This window comes from Cervus elaphus, chromosome 5 (genome assembly GCF_910594005.1).
Source record: "Cervus elaphus chromosome 5, mCerEla1.1, whole genome shotgun sequence".
Classification (NCBI taxonomy): Eukaryota; Metazoa; Chordata; class Mammalia; order Artiodactyla; family Cervidae; genus Cervus; species Cervus elaphus.
The window spans coordinates 127,581,288-127,597,637 of record NC_057819.1 but is presented as its reverse complement, the minus strand read 5'-3'; the positions used below and the strand labels follow the sequence as shown (position 1 = coordinate 127,597,637).

Here is a 16,350-nt window from a genome sequence, read left to right as displayed (position 1 = left end):
TCCATGCACTTTGCTTGCGGATAGTGTGGAGCTGGGTTCCAGCTGGGAAGGGGCGGGGGTGCGGAACTTCTTTCTGGGGTGCTGGTTTGGAATTGAATAAGAGGCCATAGTTTCATGGGACTTGAGGTGCACGTTGTGAGAGTAGAAAAGCAGAGACTAGTTGTCATATTGAAACCAACTACCAGGTTAATTTGGGGAGGGGAGCACGTATAGAAAGATAAATCTGGGGGAAAATGAGGAGCCAGGCCAAAAAAGGAAAGCCTGAAAGTAGAAAAAAAGACTTCCTGTTTGTGATTTTGCCCCATCATCTCTTTTTCTCCCCAAGACGTGACTAAACAAAGCTCAGCTAAGCTAGCCCAGGCCCTTGTGAAATGCAGGAATCCCCGCCTCTGCCCACCCACTCCGCCTCCCATCACCGGGCACTGGCAGGCCCGGGAGCCTCACACCTTTTAATCTTACAAGAAGCTTGTGGTGTGAACATATCCTTTCCCCTTTGAAGAGGCTCCTCGCTTGTTTGGTGACCAACTTCCTGTGAGCCTGGAGCAGACAGCAGAATTCCCACGTGGCTGTCTTGCCTCCTTCCTTGCTGCTCTGCATTTTGGCCTCTAAAGGGCCCAGGGCAGCGCTTTGGGAAAGAGCCCTAGGAGGCCTTTGATGAGTTAATGCATCAGGCCTGTGGGGCCAGCCAGATGGCCCCAGAGGGGAGGTAGGATGTGCCTAAGTGATGTTTTCCCACAGTGAGCACCCAGACAGCTGTCCCCTGGAGGGAGAATTAACGACCTTTTACAGCCCAGCATGCCACACTCTTTAGCATGGGTTCCCCCAGAGTCACAGCTACAAAGGGATCGTTGTGGGGCCCGTGGAGACCCGCTGTCTGTGGAGCAGCTGATTGATGGCCAACCTGAATTTGGTGCGGCAGCCCTCCGGGGGCACCTCTGCTTTGCCCACCTGATTGGCAGGGGGCGGGTGACTGGGGGTGATGGGTGCTAAGCAGCCTGGCCTGGACGTTATGCCCGTCCAGGTCGAATGAATAGCTGCAGTGTTCCAAAGAATGAGGGGGTTTTGGCCTGTCCCAGGGACTTTTTGGAGAAGAGGGCTAAGAACTGCTGGTCTTAGAACAGAGCCTGGGGGGTGGGGGGTTGGTGGCCTCCCTGTGCCTGCCTTCTGAGACGTCACCTTGGTGTCAGGTTGCATCGTGTGAGGGGCATACACAGCGCTGCCCGGCCGCCTCCATGTGCCCGCGATTGTTACTGTCTTATCTCCTCCCTCACTGACCAAAGCGAGGGGACACAAGACTCAGCCTCGTGAGCACAGCTTCTGCCACTGTGATCATGCCATGTCATGGCGCCTGAGACCCCGACCTGTGTTGAGGGGCTCGGTTTCTCCAGAAATGGGGAGAACAGGTGTGTTTTTACCATTGTGCGTTTGGGGCAGCAGAAGCAAGGAAAGTAGGTGCCCACCCGTGTGACCGTGGCCAGAACTGGATTTTCTTGACTACGACACACAGCACATGGGGGTCTTCGTTCCCCAACCAGGGATTGAACCCACGTGCCCTGCATTGGAGCCACTGGATCAGCAGGGAAGCCTTTACTTTGAGCAGTGAGATCCGGAGCGGTCTGATGAGAAATCTTTGCCCCTAGGGTTCTGTATACCTCCAGAACGGAGGACACGACATGGAAGTGGGTGCTGAGGGCAGGGGCTTGCATGAAGGGTCAGAGAGAGCTTTCTTTGGAGAGACGGAACCCGTGTAAAGAGAACCAGCAGGTGAGCTGGGAGACAGTCAAGCTGCCTCGAGCTGGGCTGTCCTGAGGGTGGCGTGTGACTCACTGAAGGCCTGCGGCCTACCTGCCCCCAGTTCAATGAACTGCCCCTGTGATAAAGCCTCCCTTTTTTGCTGAAGCTGAAAGTGAGAAAAATCTCTTGGGAGGAGATAGTCTCTTGCGTTTTGGTCTTGAGATTCTCTAGCCACCTCTTGTTTCCTGGACGCCGGGCAGAGGTGCTGTGTTCTGAGGCGGCTGGCCAGGCCTGGAGGAGCAGTGGGCAGGGTCCAGGTTTGCAGGTCATGGCTGGCTGGCTGCTGGTCGCTCTCCTCGGCGTTGGGGGTGTGGTCACGGCTGGAGGCTGTGAAGGAGAGACTGAAGCAGGTGGCTGGAGCATCCGGGCTGCTCTGATGAAGGAAGAAGGGATATTCGGAGGTTCAGGGGTCTCAGGACCCCCAAAGTGTCGGCTCGCTCTGCGGGCTCCTCGCAGTGTTTACGCCTTTTCTCCTTCCTTAAAAATCCTGAGTGGTGTCTGAGGAGAGTAACTCTGGGTCAGGAGCCCCGCGCTTACTCCTTGTGTTTCTCTTTTTCTCTTGCAGGATAACCCGGAAGTAGAAAAGCGAGATCCCCAGGAATTAGTTGGTGAGTACCCTGGGGTGGAGGGTGCCAGGGGCAGGTCTCTGAGCCTCACCCAGAGCCAGCTGGCTTCCAGCCACGCAGGCGGCTTCTCTCTGCTTCAGCCGAGGCAGCAGCTCAGCTGAGAGCCTGTCTCCGGACTCTGACTCTCAGGGGCCTTTGGCATTTCCTAAGACATCTGGGTGAGACACCCAGGGAACAATTCTTCTTTGAAAACTGTATTTATGGTGCATTTCATGGAGCTTTGGTCAGTTGCCAGTGTTGTCAGGAGGGACTCAGGGCCCCCTCCAGCTGGGAGCTTGTTCTTGTGCTCTGCGCCTGTCCTCCGGCCTTGGACCCCCTGAGCGTCTCCTCTGGCGTATTCATGGGCTCAGGGCGCAAACGTGGCCTCTGCTGGCATGTTGCTGTGTCCCCGGGAGGGAGCATGCCTCCCAGCCCTGGAGCCTGGGGCCCTTTGTGTAACTGGCCAGGGTGGTTACAGTTCTGGAACACGGCCCACGTGTCATCCCAGCCCCGTGTTAACCCGTCCTCTTCAGCCTTTCAGAAGGTCTCTCGACTCCCTTTGATTTCTGCTATGAACTTTGTCCGGCAAAGGCTTCCCCCAAGGCCTGGCCCAGCCTCACGTTGTGGGGGGTTGGCCCTCCCCCTCCGTGGCGAGACTGCCCGTCTCTTCCCGCCCGCTCCATTAATCCTCACAAAGCGGAGTTCCTGCTCCCCTCTCCCAGATGGCGCCTTTGCGGCTCACTCGCCCTGCCCGGGGGAGCCCCAGGCTGGAAATGCTGTATCCAGCAGCCCCTCCAGCCTGCCCTTTTTCTGGACAGGATGCCTTCACCAAGGCTGGCAGGTGGGGACCCATTCTGGTTGTTGGGAACACCATTCATGGTATTTGTCTCCTGAGGAGAGGACTGGGTAGGGCCCTGACCACGTGGAGCAGCCCAGATGCTCAGCGGGATTCTGCCCTTCAGCCCCAGGTTTGCTGATGAATGGGGTATGAGTCTTTCTTCTCCTATTAAAAAACAAACCCAAATTTTCCTAAAACCAAAGAGCCTGATCTTTGGAAAATGGCACCAGAGGGGCAGCGCAGTTGGCTTCACGGGCAGAGGGAGCAGAGCGCAGCCCCCCGGGAAGCCCGTGGCCTTCCCCGAGCAGGCTGTCCGTGGGGCCGGCCCTGGACTGCAGCCTCGTCCTCCGCTGTCCCTGCTGTTCACTGCGGGACGGCAGGGGCGGAGCCGCCCCCCAGGAACGCAGCCAGGCAGCGCTCTGCGCTCCTGCTACCGGCACTCACTTGGCAGAAATGTGTGTGGGCTTCAGCCCTCTCAGCCCCAAACTCGTCCACAAACAGCTTCGACTTTTCCTCTCATTGTCACTGTGTGAAAGCAGCTTTGTGAGGTGTAACACACGTAGAGCGGAACCCCCGCCGCAGTCCTGACGCAGGACGTCTCTGTGACTGTAGAGTGTTCTCTGTGCCCGTCCCCTTGCACACGTTTCCTCCTCCGGCCTCAGGCAGGCAGTGATCTCTTTTCTTCACTATAGTTTTGTCTCTAAAGAGTTTCTCATAAATTGGTTTGGTTTATTTGTTGGCCTCAGGACTATTGGCATTTTGGGGTGGATAATTTTTTGTTGTGGCGGCCTGGCCTGTGCGTTGTACAGTGTTTTAGCAGCATCTTTGGTCTCCACCCACTAGAGACCAATAGCAGCCTCCTCTCCCTGCCAAATATGACAACGAAAAATGATTCTAGACATTGCCAAATGTCAACTTGGGGGCAAAACTGCCCCTGCCCAAGAACCATTAATACAAATGGACTCATTGTTTGTTTATTTGGTCTGGCTTCTTCATTTCCCATAATGTTCTTAAGACCCTTCCATGTTTTCGAGCATATCCATAGTTTTTGTTTTTTTTTAATTGGTAATATTACTTCATTGTGAGGTTACACCACAGTTTCTTGAATCCATTCCCCCATAAAGAACACGGGTGAAACTTGAAGCCTCCTAGTTTGGATTCCTCTTCCTATTTCTCACTGAGGAGGTGGTGGACGACCTGCAGAGTGGCTTCTGCTCATGGTGCCCTGGTTGTCCCCACCTTGGCCTGGGCTCAGCTCCTTCCATTCATGCCTCTGGATGGAAGACTCGGGTTGCTCCACTGGTGTGGACAGCGTTTTCACTTGTGTAGACAGGCCCAGGTTTAATGGAGCAAAGGGGAGCAGAGAAGCTGGCTAAGGGCTCCCCAGCTCTGTAGCTGCTTGACAGAGGGGAGCGGGCACCCGGTCCTCCCCTCCAGCGGCCCTGGAACAGTGGCCCCGGGATGGTCATCCACTTGAGTTCTCGTGTCTCTGGTGAGGCAGAAACACTCCACCCACTCCTGCTTCCAGCCCCACAGCACCCGCCAGGCATGCCTTCACTCCCGCCGTTAGAAACGCCCCACTGACGAGCCGCTCCTGTGCAGATCCATGCCTGGCAGCTGTGGATACCTATGCGGCTTTGTGAGGTGGGTGTGCACCCGGGGTGAATCACGCTGACACAGGCTTCTCAGAGCCTGAGCACGGTGCCCGCCCAGAACACCCCCGCAGACCCAGAGCAGCCACAGGCCTGGGCTGCCCCCGAGGGCCCGGACACGCGTCTCGATGTGTTTTCAGGGAGGTTGATGTGAGGCTCTGTGGCAGCGCCAACAGCCTTATGTACGGGTCTCATTTCTTCTGCTTTAGATGCATTCTGAGACTTAGGAAGGACAGAGTTGCAGGAAGATTGCTCCTGAAATCTGCGAGAGAAACTTTTACCGTGTTTCCTGAATGTGTCCCTTCATTCCGTTGCTCCCGAGAGGAACTCTCTTGTTCCCAGCCCAGTTCTAGCCCACGAGCTTGGGAGGACCTCCCCACCTCCCTGTCACACTGTGTACCACTTGGGTGGTTGGGTTGCTAATGGCAACAGCGTCACACCCTGTTTTTCCAGAAGGCTTTCCTGGCAAATGCCAAAGGGCACTCTTTGTCTCTCTGTCACGTGCACACACGCACTCCCCGCCCCAGGGAGGCCGTCTCCCCCTGCTGTGCACCCGGAGCTTGCCCTGGCCCTCCTGACTTTGGTGCTGATGCTTACAAAACACGAGAACCGGCACAGCCCGGGTGATTCCGCGCTCAGCCAGCCTCTGCAGCCTGCTCAAGCCTCGCCTCGGGCTTAGAACTCCTGCCTCTCCCAGGGCGAGGAGGAGGGAGGAAGTTGGGATGAGATCAAGGTGTCACCCTTGCTTCAGGAGGCAGTAGACGGGAGGGGCTGAGCAAAGAGAAGCACACGGTCCCATGGTGGAACGTGCTTCCAGGCTGCGCTGGTGTCTCGGTCCACGGCAGGATGACATACCTAGGCCCTGTTCCTGGGGCACGTCCAGGGAGACCCCACCAACAGTGAGAGGCGGCACGTGTAGCCTTGTTAGGAGATGGTCCCTGGGCTCGAGCTCCAGCCTCGGTGTGCGCAGGCTCGTTTGGCAGCAGCTGAGAAGTGAGGCTCAAAGCAGAAATCAGAGCACCTTATCTGCTAAGAAAATACTAATCCAGCCCCGGGAGAGAAGGGAAAGGCTCACCTGGCCATCGCCCGGCAGTGCAGGCGGCCACTCGGGGCTGAGAGTCCCGCCGGGGCCAGCACATGTCGGGTACCCAGTGAGTACTTGCTGGGTGTTAGTGGTGCTGGGTTGTTCATTCTTTGCCTTCATCCTGCCCCACCCCGCTCCGCCTGCTGTTTGCTCATTGTATAGTCCTTTTCATGAGCAACCGTCTTAAAAAGCACAGACAGAATCTTACAACAAGCAGCGCATTGTCTGGGTGATCCAGAGCACGACTCTGCAGCTGCCAGGGTGGCCGGAGGCAGCAGGGAGGGGAATGGAGGGAGAGAGAAACTTGGGTGGGCAGGGGCACATCGCCAAGGGAATTGTCCCTTGGGGGCTGTGGGTCTTCACTTCAGAATCAGGCCTTTTGTTCCCAGGAATGAAGTGGACCGAGTGAGGTTGATTGGTTTACTGCTGAAGGACCCGAAGTTAATAACCAGCAGGTCATTTTGTATTGAATAGATGTCATTTATGTACAAAGCAGTTTTGAATGCTGAGTCCCGAAGTCCAGGGAACCCTGAGCTTCTGGTGGACCCTGGGTAGCAGAGCCTGAGGTGGAAGGACAGCACCAAGCAGCTCTGAGTCCCCAGGATCCTGGGAGAGTGTTTCAGGGGCAGAGCCCGTGGGAGGCGGAGCCGTGTGCGAGTGTCTTCCCAGCCCTGAGCTCATGACTTCACACTGGTAGCTTGAAATTGATTGGCCATGATGGGAGAATTCACACCAGAGAAAGGGACAGACGCTGCGAGTCGTGGGTCTGCCCCTCGCACCTCCCAGCTGGCCTTAAGCACTCAGCAGCACCCCCAGGGCACAGTCTTTCCTCTGGGCATGGCTGTGATGTGGCCGCTCATGCCCTCTGCCTGAACTGCTTGCCCCACCTCACCTACCGGCTTCTTCAGGTCATTTGAGTTCAAGTCAGATGCACCCTCAGAGGGCCACTCCGCATGCCCTGTCTTACCATCTTACAGTGTGTGGCCCTCCTTGAGCACTTTGCGTGCCTTTCTTGTCTTGGAGGGTATTTTACTGTCCATGTCGGGCCCCCACCCTGACCCTCCCTCGCACCCACAGAACTCCTCTGTTCTCTCCGCAGCCTCCTTTTCTGAAAGAGTCCGGAACATGTCGCCTGATGAGATCAAGATCCCTCCAGAGCCCCCCGGCCGGTGCTCTAACCACTTACAGGTACGCGCACGCTCAGCTGCTGAGGCCCGTGCAGACGAGGAAGTCTGGGCGGGTGTCTGGCTGGGTCTGACTTTAAGCGGCTTCTGGAAAAGAAACAGCCCAAGTGGGAAGGAGCCTGCAGTCCTGGTGACCTCGCCTAGGCTGCTCCCAGGAGCCAGCTTCGTACCCCCAGCTGCCTCTGCAGCCTCAGCCGGGCTCCCGCCTGCCCCAGGACACTGCCAGCAGAGCAAACAGCACGCCTCTTGTGGGCATCCCTGAGCCCAGGGAATGTCTCCGAAGGAACTTGGCTGAGAACCTGAGGGGTCATCAGAATGTAAAAGAAACGAGTAGGAATGCAAATACACCAGTGTGTAAATGCATACGCTTCAGTCCTCATTTTCCTGAAATGGCAGTTCATTGGCTTCTTGTCTGATGATCCCTATCTTGCGGAGGTGGAGCCTGGAGTACAGTCCCTCCCTTGGGAGCAGGCCCCCAGGCTGGCCTTCGTCCTGGCCTCAGTCCTCCCTGTCAGCCTTGGTGGCGGTTTCTCCTTGTCCTCTGCGTGTTCCCCTTTGAAGGGCACCTTGTGAGAGCAGGGCAGACACCCACGGCTGCCCCGGAGCGGGGCCTCTGGCCACGCCCCAAGCCCTCGCACCCGCTGACGGATGGGTGAACAACGGGGCCTGCGGCTGGGAATGGAGCGACCTGGGTGGGTGCTGAGCGGGGCTGGGCTGCAGCGCACAGTCCCTTCTCTTCCCGGAAATCCCTTCCCTTTGCTGAGTTGTCTCCCCACCACTGCCACACACCACCCCACCCCCGGCCCTGTGTCACACTCCAGGCAACAGTCTGCAGCCTGTAAGGACAGTCCAGCAGTCACCAGGCAGAGATAGCCGGCCCCAGTCTTCAAGATCAAAATGTTTCTCCTTTTTAGATCCTGCTAGTGGCAGAAACCATGACACTGAGCAGAGATCTCAGTTCCCCTGAGATAGGAGAGCCCGCCTGACAGCCAAGGGCAGGCGGGAAGGGCATCCGTGAGATACAGCCGTGCCTCCACCTGCCGAGCCTTCTGGGTAGGCCTGCCCCCGTCACCCGCAGACAGAGGACATGGAGGCATGCGCTCGGCTTCTCTCTTCCTGGCAAATGTGTTACAGACCTCTCTCCCCAACTCAGTGCTTCCCCTGGGCAGTCTTGACTCCTGACAGGAGTGGGTCACCTTTCCTGATGTCCCAGAGGACCTCGCTCAGGCCCCCCGCGCACCTCCTCTTGCAGGTGAAGAGTACCCCAGGTGGTTTCCTCCTGGACAGTGTGTTTAGCTGCCACTAGTGGGGGAGGCTGCCAAGAGACCCTGCCCTGGGCCAGCACCAGCCTCGCTGGGTAAGCCTGCTCCTCCTCAGAGGTGGCCCTGCCCTGAGGCTCGGGTTCCTGGGACCTCTTCACTCCCCGGGCAGCCCTGACGCCATCTGTTGCTGGCATCATCTCCGTGGGCCTGGGGGCACCTATAATGCTGGCCTGGACCCTGCCCAGTGGCTCTCTGGTTTCCCATTGAGCCAGAGCAGGGCTTGAGGGGAGACTGGATGAGAAACAGGCTCTTGACCCCCAGCGGTGCCTCTTGGTAAAGTGGCAAGGACTAGCCAGCTGTGAGTCTCCCCTCAGAGGACACTGGGGAGGCTTGTGACACCTCTCCTCCTGCCTTCCCAGGTCTGCTGCTGGGTCTTAACCCCGTGTTAAAATTAAAATCCAGCATTTTCAGCGCCCGCCTAGCAACGCTCACTCTTGAAGGGTCTCTTCAGATGATTCAGCAGCTGATCCCAAGTGGGAGTTTGTTCACTGTCTTCTCCATGGCTTCTCTAGCTCCACCTTCTTATTCCTCCCGCTGCTGACCACCCAGAGGGGATCAGGAGAAAGCACAGCAAAAGCAGACTGGTCTCCGTCTGTCTCGTCTGCGCTGGGTGGAGGAAGACCGTCTGGCCAGAGCAGGGCTTCATGGCTCCCCCACATCCTCATGTCCACAGCACGTGTGACCACAGGCTGGGATTGCGAGGGGTTCCGTCACCGTCGTCCTTCTGTCTCTCTTCCATAGGACAAGATCCAGAAGCTGTATGAGCGGAAGATAAAGGAGGGAATGGACATGAACTACATCATCCAGAGGAAGAAGGAATTTCGGAATCCCAGGTGAGTTTTCTGTGAGCCAGCAGGGGGGCGGTCAGAGGGGTGATGTTGGACTGGGGACAAGAATGCCCCCAGAGAGGTGGCAGAGAGGGGCCCGGCTCAGATCCCAGCTGAGCCCAAAGGGACCATCACCCTAACTGCGTTAACCTCGCTGAGGCTTCATCTACCGTTGAAGAGCCGGGCAGCACGTGCAGAGGTGCAGAGGGGAAGCCGCGAGACACGAGCTGGGCGGGGTCTGCCTGGGCTCTCATTCCTTCTCTCCTGGAGCGCATGACCTCCTGAGGCCTTAGTGTCCTCGGCTGTACGAGGAGAGGATTGTCTTGTGGTCACCACAGGTCCTCCTACCTCGAGAAAGCTGTCCACTCTATATGCAGGTTTGACCAACAGACCTGTGTCTGGGCCTCACTCCGTCCAGCGTTCAAGCGAGTGACACACCCAGGAAAGAGCCTTGTGTGCCGATAGGCAAGAGCTGCCCTTGCCCCTGTGGGCCTAAATGGGGAGGCCCCAACCCAGCCCCACAGACTAAAGGTCTGATGTCCAGTTGAAACCTCATCTTGACACCATACTTGCTCGGGCCGCTGGCCCCAGTCCCTCTCTATGGAAGGTTGGAAGGCCAGAAGTGACTTTTACTGTCAAGTCAGTGGACATTTGCCCTCCCACCTGGAAACCTGATTAGATCAGTTCAACTGGGCTAAAGACTTGGTCTGCACCCAAGTGCTAAATGGTTCTGATCTCTTGAAATCTGGTGGTACCCAGGGCCACGGGCCTCGGGCTCACTTAGCGCCTTGTGGTTTTCTTCTTTCAGCATCTATGAGAAGCTCATCCAGTTCTGCGCGATTGATGAACTCGGCACCAACTATCCAAAAGTACGTGCCACCTGCAGAGGCGGGGCGTGAGGGAGGGGACCCAGGGCCCTGTGCCCTCCCCGTTGGCTTCAACCTGGAACCACTGAAAGGTCCGTGTGGCACAGTGGCAGCAGAGGAGAGCCGTCCCCATCGCTTCTGTTTGAGCCCCGGGGCCTCTGATTGGTTAGGGGCTAGCGTGGCTCGCCGTGCCCTATTGGTTAGGGGCTGGCGTGGCTCGCCGTGCCCTATTGGTTAGGGGCTGGCGTGGCTCGCCGTGCCCTATTGGTTAGGGGCTGGCGTGGCTCGCCGTGCCCTATTGGTTAGGGGCTGGCGTGGCTCGCCGTGCCCTATTGGTTAGGGGCTGGCGTGGCTCGCCGTGCCCTATTGGTTAGGGGCTGGCGTGGCTCGCCGTGCCCTATTGGTTAGGGGCTGGCGTGGCTCGCCGTGCCCTATTGGTTAGGGGCTGGCGTGGCTCGCCGTGCCCTATTGGTTAGGGGCTGGCGTGGCTCGCCGTGCCCTATTGGTTAGGGGCTGGCGTGGCTCGCCGTGCCCTATTGGTTAGGGGCTGGCGTGGCTCGCCGTGCCCTATTGGTTAGGGGCTGGCGTGGCTCGCCGTGGCCTGTACGTCAGCCCGTCTACAGTGCTGCTCTGCCCTCAGTGTCCTAGAAAGGGTTGGCTGGAGACGGGATAGCAGCTGCGCCTCCCTGCCCGTGAAGGCAGGAGACTCCAGGCCAGGAAGATCCATGGAAAGACTTGGGGAGAAGCATGTGGTCTCTGAGACATTTCTATTTACTGGCCCTTTCTGCAACTCTGACCTTTTCTTTTTCAGGATATGTTTGACCCCCACGGCTGGTCTGAAGACTCCTACTATGAGGCATTAGGTGGGTAGCCGTTCATCTGCCCGCTCACCCATCCATCTGTCTGTCTCTCCAGTCATTAGGCAACACAGGTTTCAGGGTCTCCTCCATGTTCGGCCATGTCTGAGGAGCTGAGTATGCAGCCTTGAACCATCCAGATCCCCGTCCCTGACTGAAGAAGCTTACAGCACAGTGAAGAAGACAGGATCAAAGGAGTGATTCCAGCAATAACGAGCGGGGTGATGAAGATGCAGGCTGGGCCACCGGACTGAGGGCCGAGGGAGGGTGGGCGGCCTCATGGAGGACGCCGTGTCCGATCAAGGTCTGACGGTGCGCAGAGGCGGCCGAGCAGGCGTGGGCGGGTCCCAGGCAGCGGGCCAGCGGGAGTGCAGCGCTGTGTACAGAGGCCCGCTCCCTCGGGTGCCAGGTCCCAAACCAGCGGCCTGTGGACCACCAGATACGGCCTGTCGGTGTGTGGTGTTAGGCCCGTATAAGTTCTGTCTTGCTTTAATTTGAATTCAGTGCTAGTGTTTTATCTAAAAATCCAGAGACTTCTCTGGTGGTCAGGTGCTTAAGACTCTTCACTTCCACTCTAGGGGGCTCGAGTTTGATTCCCTGGTCGAGGGACTAAGATCCCACATGCCGTGCAGCTAGGCCAGAAAAGAAACAATGCAAATCTAAGATCCCGGTTGCTGAGAAGGTGGTTACCCTAGGCCAGCATTCCTCCGTGGCTGCAGCCTGCTGGAGCCCAGGGGCAGCTCACCCCTCCAGATGGGGTGCACAGCCCCAGCTTCAGGGCCTTTGGAGTGTGAGGCCCCGGCTTTGTGCTGGCTGAGGGCTGGCTCGTGACTTTGCCCATCACAAAGAGCTGCTGCAAACAGGACCCCGGGGAGAACGGCAGGCAGCAGTCCGGGGTTCTTTGGCCTGAGTTAAATCTTCTTGTTTAATCCACTGCTGTGTAACTGCTTGTCCTGTCTTCGTAGCCAAAGCCCAAAAGATTGAAATGGACAAGTTGGAAAAGGCCAAAAAGGAGCGAACCAAAGTAAGTGATTGGTAGACATCCTGATGAAGGGGGCAGCTGTCTGGGACGCTCGGGTCCTGCAGGCTGAGCCAGGGGGCTTCCCTCACCCCACCCCACCCCACCCCCACCGCTGGTTCATCACCCAGCGACACTCCAAGCAGCCTTAGATGTGCTGGATTTTAAGCCTCCATGACAGCTTGAAGACGCTTCCCGGGCTGCTTCTGCTTGGTTTCGGGGTCTTAATGTTGGCTGCGTCATGTCCCCTCCCCCACACACCGTTACAGCTGCCGAGCCCTGGGGGCTTTCTCCCTTTGGGCCCATCGGCGGTCTCCTTGGCCTGGGACGTATTGCTCCGTATTCCCAGGGCGCTCTGGTCTGTGCCGCTCTTGGCTTCCAGCACTGGCCTCTGCAGCCCGCCTGAGTGCTTCCATGCACACCCTGTGGCCAGGTGACCCCTCGCATCAGGATCCTGAGCGTGCTGCTTGCTTCTGGTCTGGGTCCTTCAGGGGACGGAAACTGGGCCGTGAGACCAAGTCCTCTGGGTTGTGCCCTTTCTGACCGGAGTCTCGAGGAGAGAACACAGCCGCAGGATGCCCGCCCTTCCACCTGCGGTTTAGCCTGGTCCCCCTCCTGCAGCACACGTGGCCTCCAGGACGTGTGTCCCCGCCCCCCTCCCCGGGGCCACAGGGTTAATCCCTCGGGGAGCTGGTGCTTGGGCAGTCAGGGGTCCTCATCCTTAACCCCTGATTGAATTTCCCGACTCTCTCTCCTTCCCCCTTTCCAAACCCCAGGCTTGTTGCAGGGACGTGTCTGCAGCACCTGGGGGCCGGAGCTGTCCTTCCCCTGTGCGCACGGGCACCGCCGCCCCCGAGGTGTGAGGGCGGGGCCTGGGCGGCAGGGGTGCCCCAGCACGGAGGAGATGGCCATGGCGGGAGGGGCCCGGTGTCTGCGGGAGCTCTCCAGAGGAGTAACCGTCCTCTTCAGGCGCGTCTCCAACGCCTCCCCCCTTCAGCAGTCAGAGCTGGTTCTCAGCGCTTCCCTTGTGCGGTGCCAAGTTGCCTCCTGTCCCCCGGGAGCAGACAGCTGGCAAAAAGACGTGGATGCACGCTGTGCGCAGGTCTGACACGCATCCCTCTCGCCCCCAGATTGAATTTGTGACGGGCACCAAGAAAGGCACCACGACCAACGCCACGGCCACCACCACCACCACGGCCAGCACAGCCGTCGCAGGTACAGGCGGTTCCGCTCCGCTCCGCTCCCTGCCTTATCTGCGGGAGCAGGGCTCTGGGCCTGGGGCGGGTTCCGGCTCCCCGGCTGCCCTCGGCTTCCTGGGGCTGCGGCCTGCCGTTTCTGCTCCCTGGTCTCGGATCACTGGCCTGGGTGGGTCCTGACTTCTCTCTGGCCTCGTCCCCAGATGCCCAGAAGAGAAAGAGCAAGTGGGACTCAGCCATCCCGGTGACGACGATAGCCCAGCCCACCATCCTCACCACCACGGCCACCCTGCCAGCTGTCGTCACCGTGACCACCAGCGCCAGCGGCTCTAAGACCACCGTTATCTCTGCCGTGGGCACCATCGTGAAGAAGGCCAAGCAGTGACCCGAGGGACCCCAGGGACCGCCTTAGGGTGGCTCGGACAGTCTCTCCTCCATGGAGGGGAGGAGCCACTCTGGGACCTGACGAGACCGCGGCCTCCTGGGAGGTTCCACATTGTATAGTTCAGGACTGGGACCCGTTCCCCATCCCTCCTCCCTGCGAGGAGCTCTGGGTGGCGTTTGACCTGGAAGAAGCAGGGCTGCAAAGGAGCAGGGCTCTGTGGACGGTGCCCCTGCCGCGGGGTCTGCGCCCTATTAAAGTGTCGCGTCCTCACGTCTCGGCGTCTCGGGTGCCCTGGTCTCTTCTACAGTCTGTTTTTCAGGCAAATGTGAAAACTCAAGTGTCCTCTCATCTTCTCTGTTGGGATCCTCACCTCGGGGTTGACAGCGGGGTGACCACAGCCTGCGGCCCGGCTCAGAGGGGGTGGCCCGAGAAGTCACCTCAGTCATTCCCAGTGAATGCCTCTTGGCGCGGGCAGGCAGGAGTCCTGAGAGGGGGGAAGGCCCAGGCTCCTGCTACCCTGGTCCTGGAGCTCTGAACCCCACCAGTTGTCAGGCAGGAGCCCAGCTTGTCCTCCCCTGGGTGCAATTGAGCCCTCCTCCAACCACCTCTTGGACACACCCTGGCCTTTGAAGTCTCACCAGTCACCAGAAGGGCTGGGGCTGGCCCCTGGCCCACGCAGGGAGGGGGCAGGTCACAGTGGGGAGATGAATCACCTCCTGGCCTGGCTGGGCAGCTGCTCGTTGTTTACGTAAAGCCCGGCTCCTGGGAGGATCCGCCACCCCACCCTTCCTGCGCCTGTTATCTCTGCCCCACAGCAGCCCTCGGGCAGCGCCAGTGGCCTCGGGGCTCCTCTGGGGCCAGAACAGATTTCCCAGCCGCTGCCAGGCCTGGAGTCCCCGAGTCCGGAGGTAAAGAGTGCTTTTCCTGCTCTTGGGCAGCTCTCTCCCCGCCAGCGGAAGGGCTGCGCGTCAGAGAAGGAAGCCGGGCTGTGAAGCGCTGACCTGCTTCCCCAGAGCGGGCAGGGGTTCAGAAAAGTGGTCCCCAGGAGGCACCGGATGCTGGTGCATGACTGGGAGAGTGTGACGACCCAGCCCTGTGGCCCCCAGAGTAGAGATGGAGCCACCCCTGCCCCCTCCCCACAAATACATCCTCAGCTGCAGAAGAGGTCAGGTCTCCTGTCTTTTGAGGAATTTCGCAGCTGTGTGGCAGCAGCTGGGACCTCGGAGTCAGCACCTCTGCTCTGGAGCCCAGGTTAAAAGACATTGTGTTTTGAGTTGTGTGTGTCTCAGGCCCTTTGCTCTGTAAGTCTTCTCTGTCAAATCATGGTAATAAAGCTTCTTGAGCTGGTCGTGAGGAACCTGCGAGATGATTTATGCATCGCTGTTGCTCAGTCATGTCCGACTCTTTGCAACCCCACAGACTGTAGCCCACCAGGCTCCTCTGTCCGTGGGGTTCCCAGGCAAGAATACTGGAGTGGGTTGCCATTTTGTGCTCCAGGGGATCTTCCCGACCCACGGATTGAATTTGTGTCTCCTGTGTCTCCTGCATTAGCAGGTGAGTTCTTTACCACTGAGCCACCAGGAATGTTTTATAGAGTACTCTACACAGGCTTGTTGCAGTCAGTCCAGCTCCTTGTTTTAGACCAAGGAGGGAAGCACCCTCTAGAGATGATAAAATCAGCCTGGGTCACGGCCTTCAACAGTCCTCCAGGACCTGCCACCGAGCTGTCCGGTTGGAGCAGTGATGGCTGTTCTCCCTCGGGGCCCCAGTCACAAGGGCCCTGGGGAGAGAAGCCTGGGAGTTGGACGGCCTAGAGTTAGAGCTGTTCTGCTCACTAGCCTGGTAAATGGGTGAAGGGCTTCAGTCCCGCTGAATTTCAGTTAACTCTCCTGTGAATCAGGTTTAGTGCCTGCCCACCTTGGTCCCACTGAGGGAGCCACAGGGGCAGGTTCTCTGCCTTCTCTGAAGGCTGGGTGTCCCAAAGTGCCCTGTCCCTGCTCACAGCCTGTTCAAGCTGCTCTCCAGTCCCGCCCACCCGCACATCCCCACCCTCTCCCCAGGGTCCCCATCTTGGGTGATGACATTGTGATTGCCCCAGGCTCACTGCCTGCACCCTGGACCCCCGTGATCTCCCCGCATGCTGTGGGTCACTTCAGGAACCCCTCCGCGTCATCGTCGCTGCTGCCCCGGCCCCCCAGTTGCTCCCCGCCTCATCTGCTGACTCGCACTCTTCCATCCAAGCTCCAGTCTGGCCAGCATCTTCCTGCCCCCCAGCTCTTACCAAGTCACGTGGTCTCCCACTGACCACGGGAGAGCCCACTTCAGCCAGGCAGGCAAGGCCACCAGCATTCTCATCACCGCTGCAGCCTTCACCCTCCTCCTCCCTCCCCCACACCCCCATGCTTGGCTCCTGCCAACCTTAGCACTGACACTTTCAAGACACAGCTCTTAATCCCTTCCTGATTTCCCCCCTGGGCGTTAGTTGCTCCTTTCTAGATGCTCCTATTCTTTCTTGCATCTCAGGTAATACTACTGCTTTGCAGCATCTGTCCACACCGTCCAACAGCACTGTCCCAAATGCCCGACATGAGATAAGAGCCCAGGTGATGGGAGGGATTGAGGGGGTGTTTTTTGGCCACACCACGCAGCATGCAGGATCTTATTTCCCTGATCAAGGGTTAAACCCATGGCCCCTGCCTTAGGAGCACTGAGTCTTGACCAC

The 16,350-nt window shown here is 58.6% G+C and overlaps 1 protein-coding gene across 2 annotated transcripts in view; it reads left to right on the top strand.

The window, feature by feature from the left end:
- LOC122695512 (SAP30 binding protein) overlaps positions 1–14,976 on the top strand; it is a 33,573-nt gene extending 18,597 nt beyond the window's left edge. The window contains exons 4-12 of one of the 2 annotated variants that reach the window (XM_043905507.1): positions 2,360–2,402; positions 7,073–7,161; positions 9,221–9,312; positions 10,115–10,175; positions 10,984–11,035; positions 11,995–12,053; positions 12,824–12,904; positions 13,178–13,262; positions 13,447–14,976. In XM_043905507.1, the coding sequence (XP_043761442.1) occupies positions 2,360–2,402; positions 7,073–7,161; positions 9,221–9,312; positions 10,115–10,175; positions 10,984–11,035; positions 11,995–12,053; positions 12,824–12,904; positions 13,178–13,262; positions 13,447–13,628 (744 nt within the window). In that variant the 3' untranslated portion in view covers positions 13,629–14,976. The remainder of the gene's footprint in view (positions 1–2,359; positions 2,403–7,072; positions 7,162–9,220; positions 9,313–10,114; positions 10,176–10,983; positions 11,036–11,994; positions 12,054–12,823; positions 12,905–13,177; positions 13,263–13,446) is intronic. The other variant, XM_043905508.1, reaches the window with a different exon arrangement.
- The last annotated feature ends 1,374 nt before the right edge of the window (positions 14,977–16,350 follow it).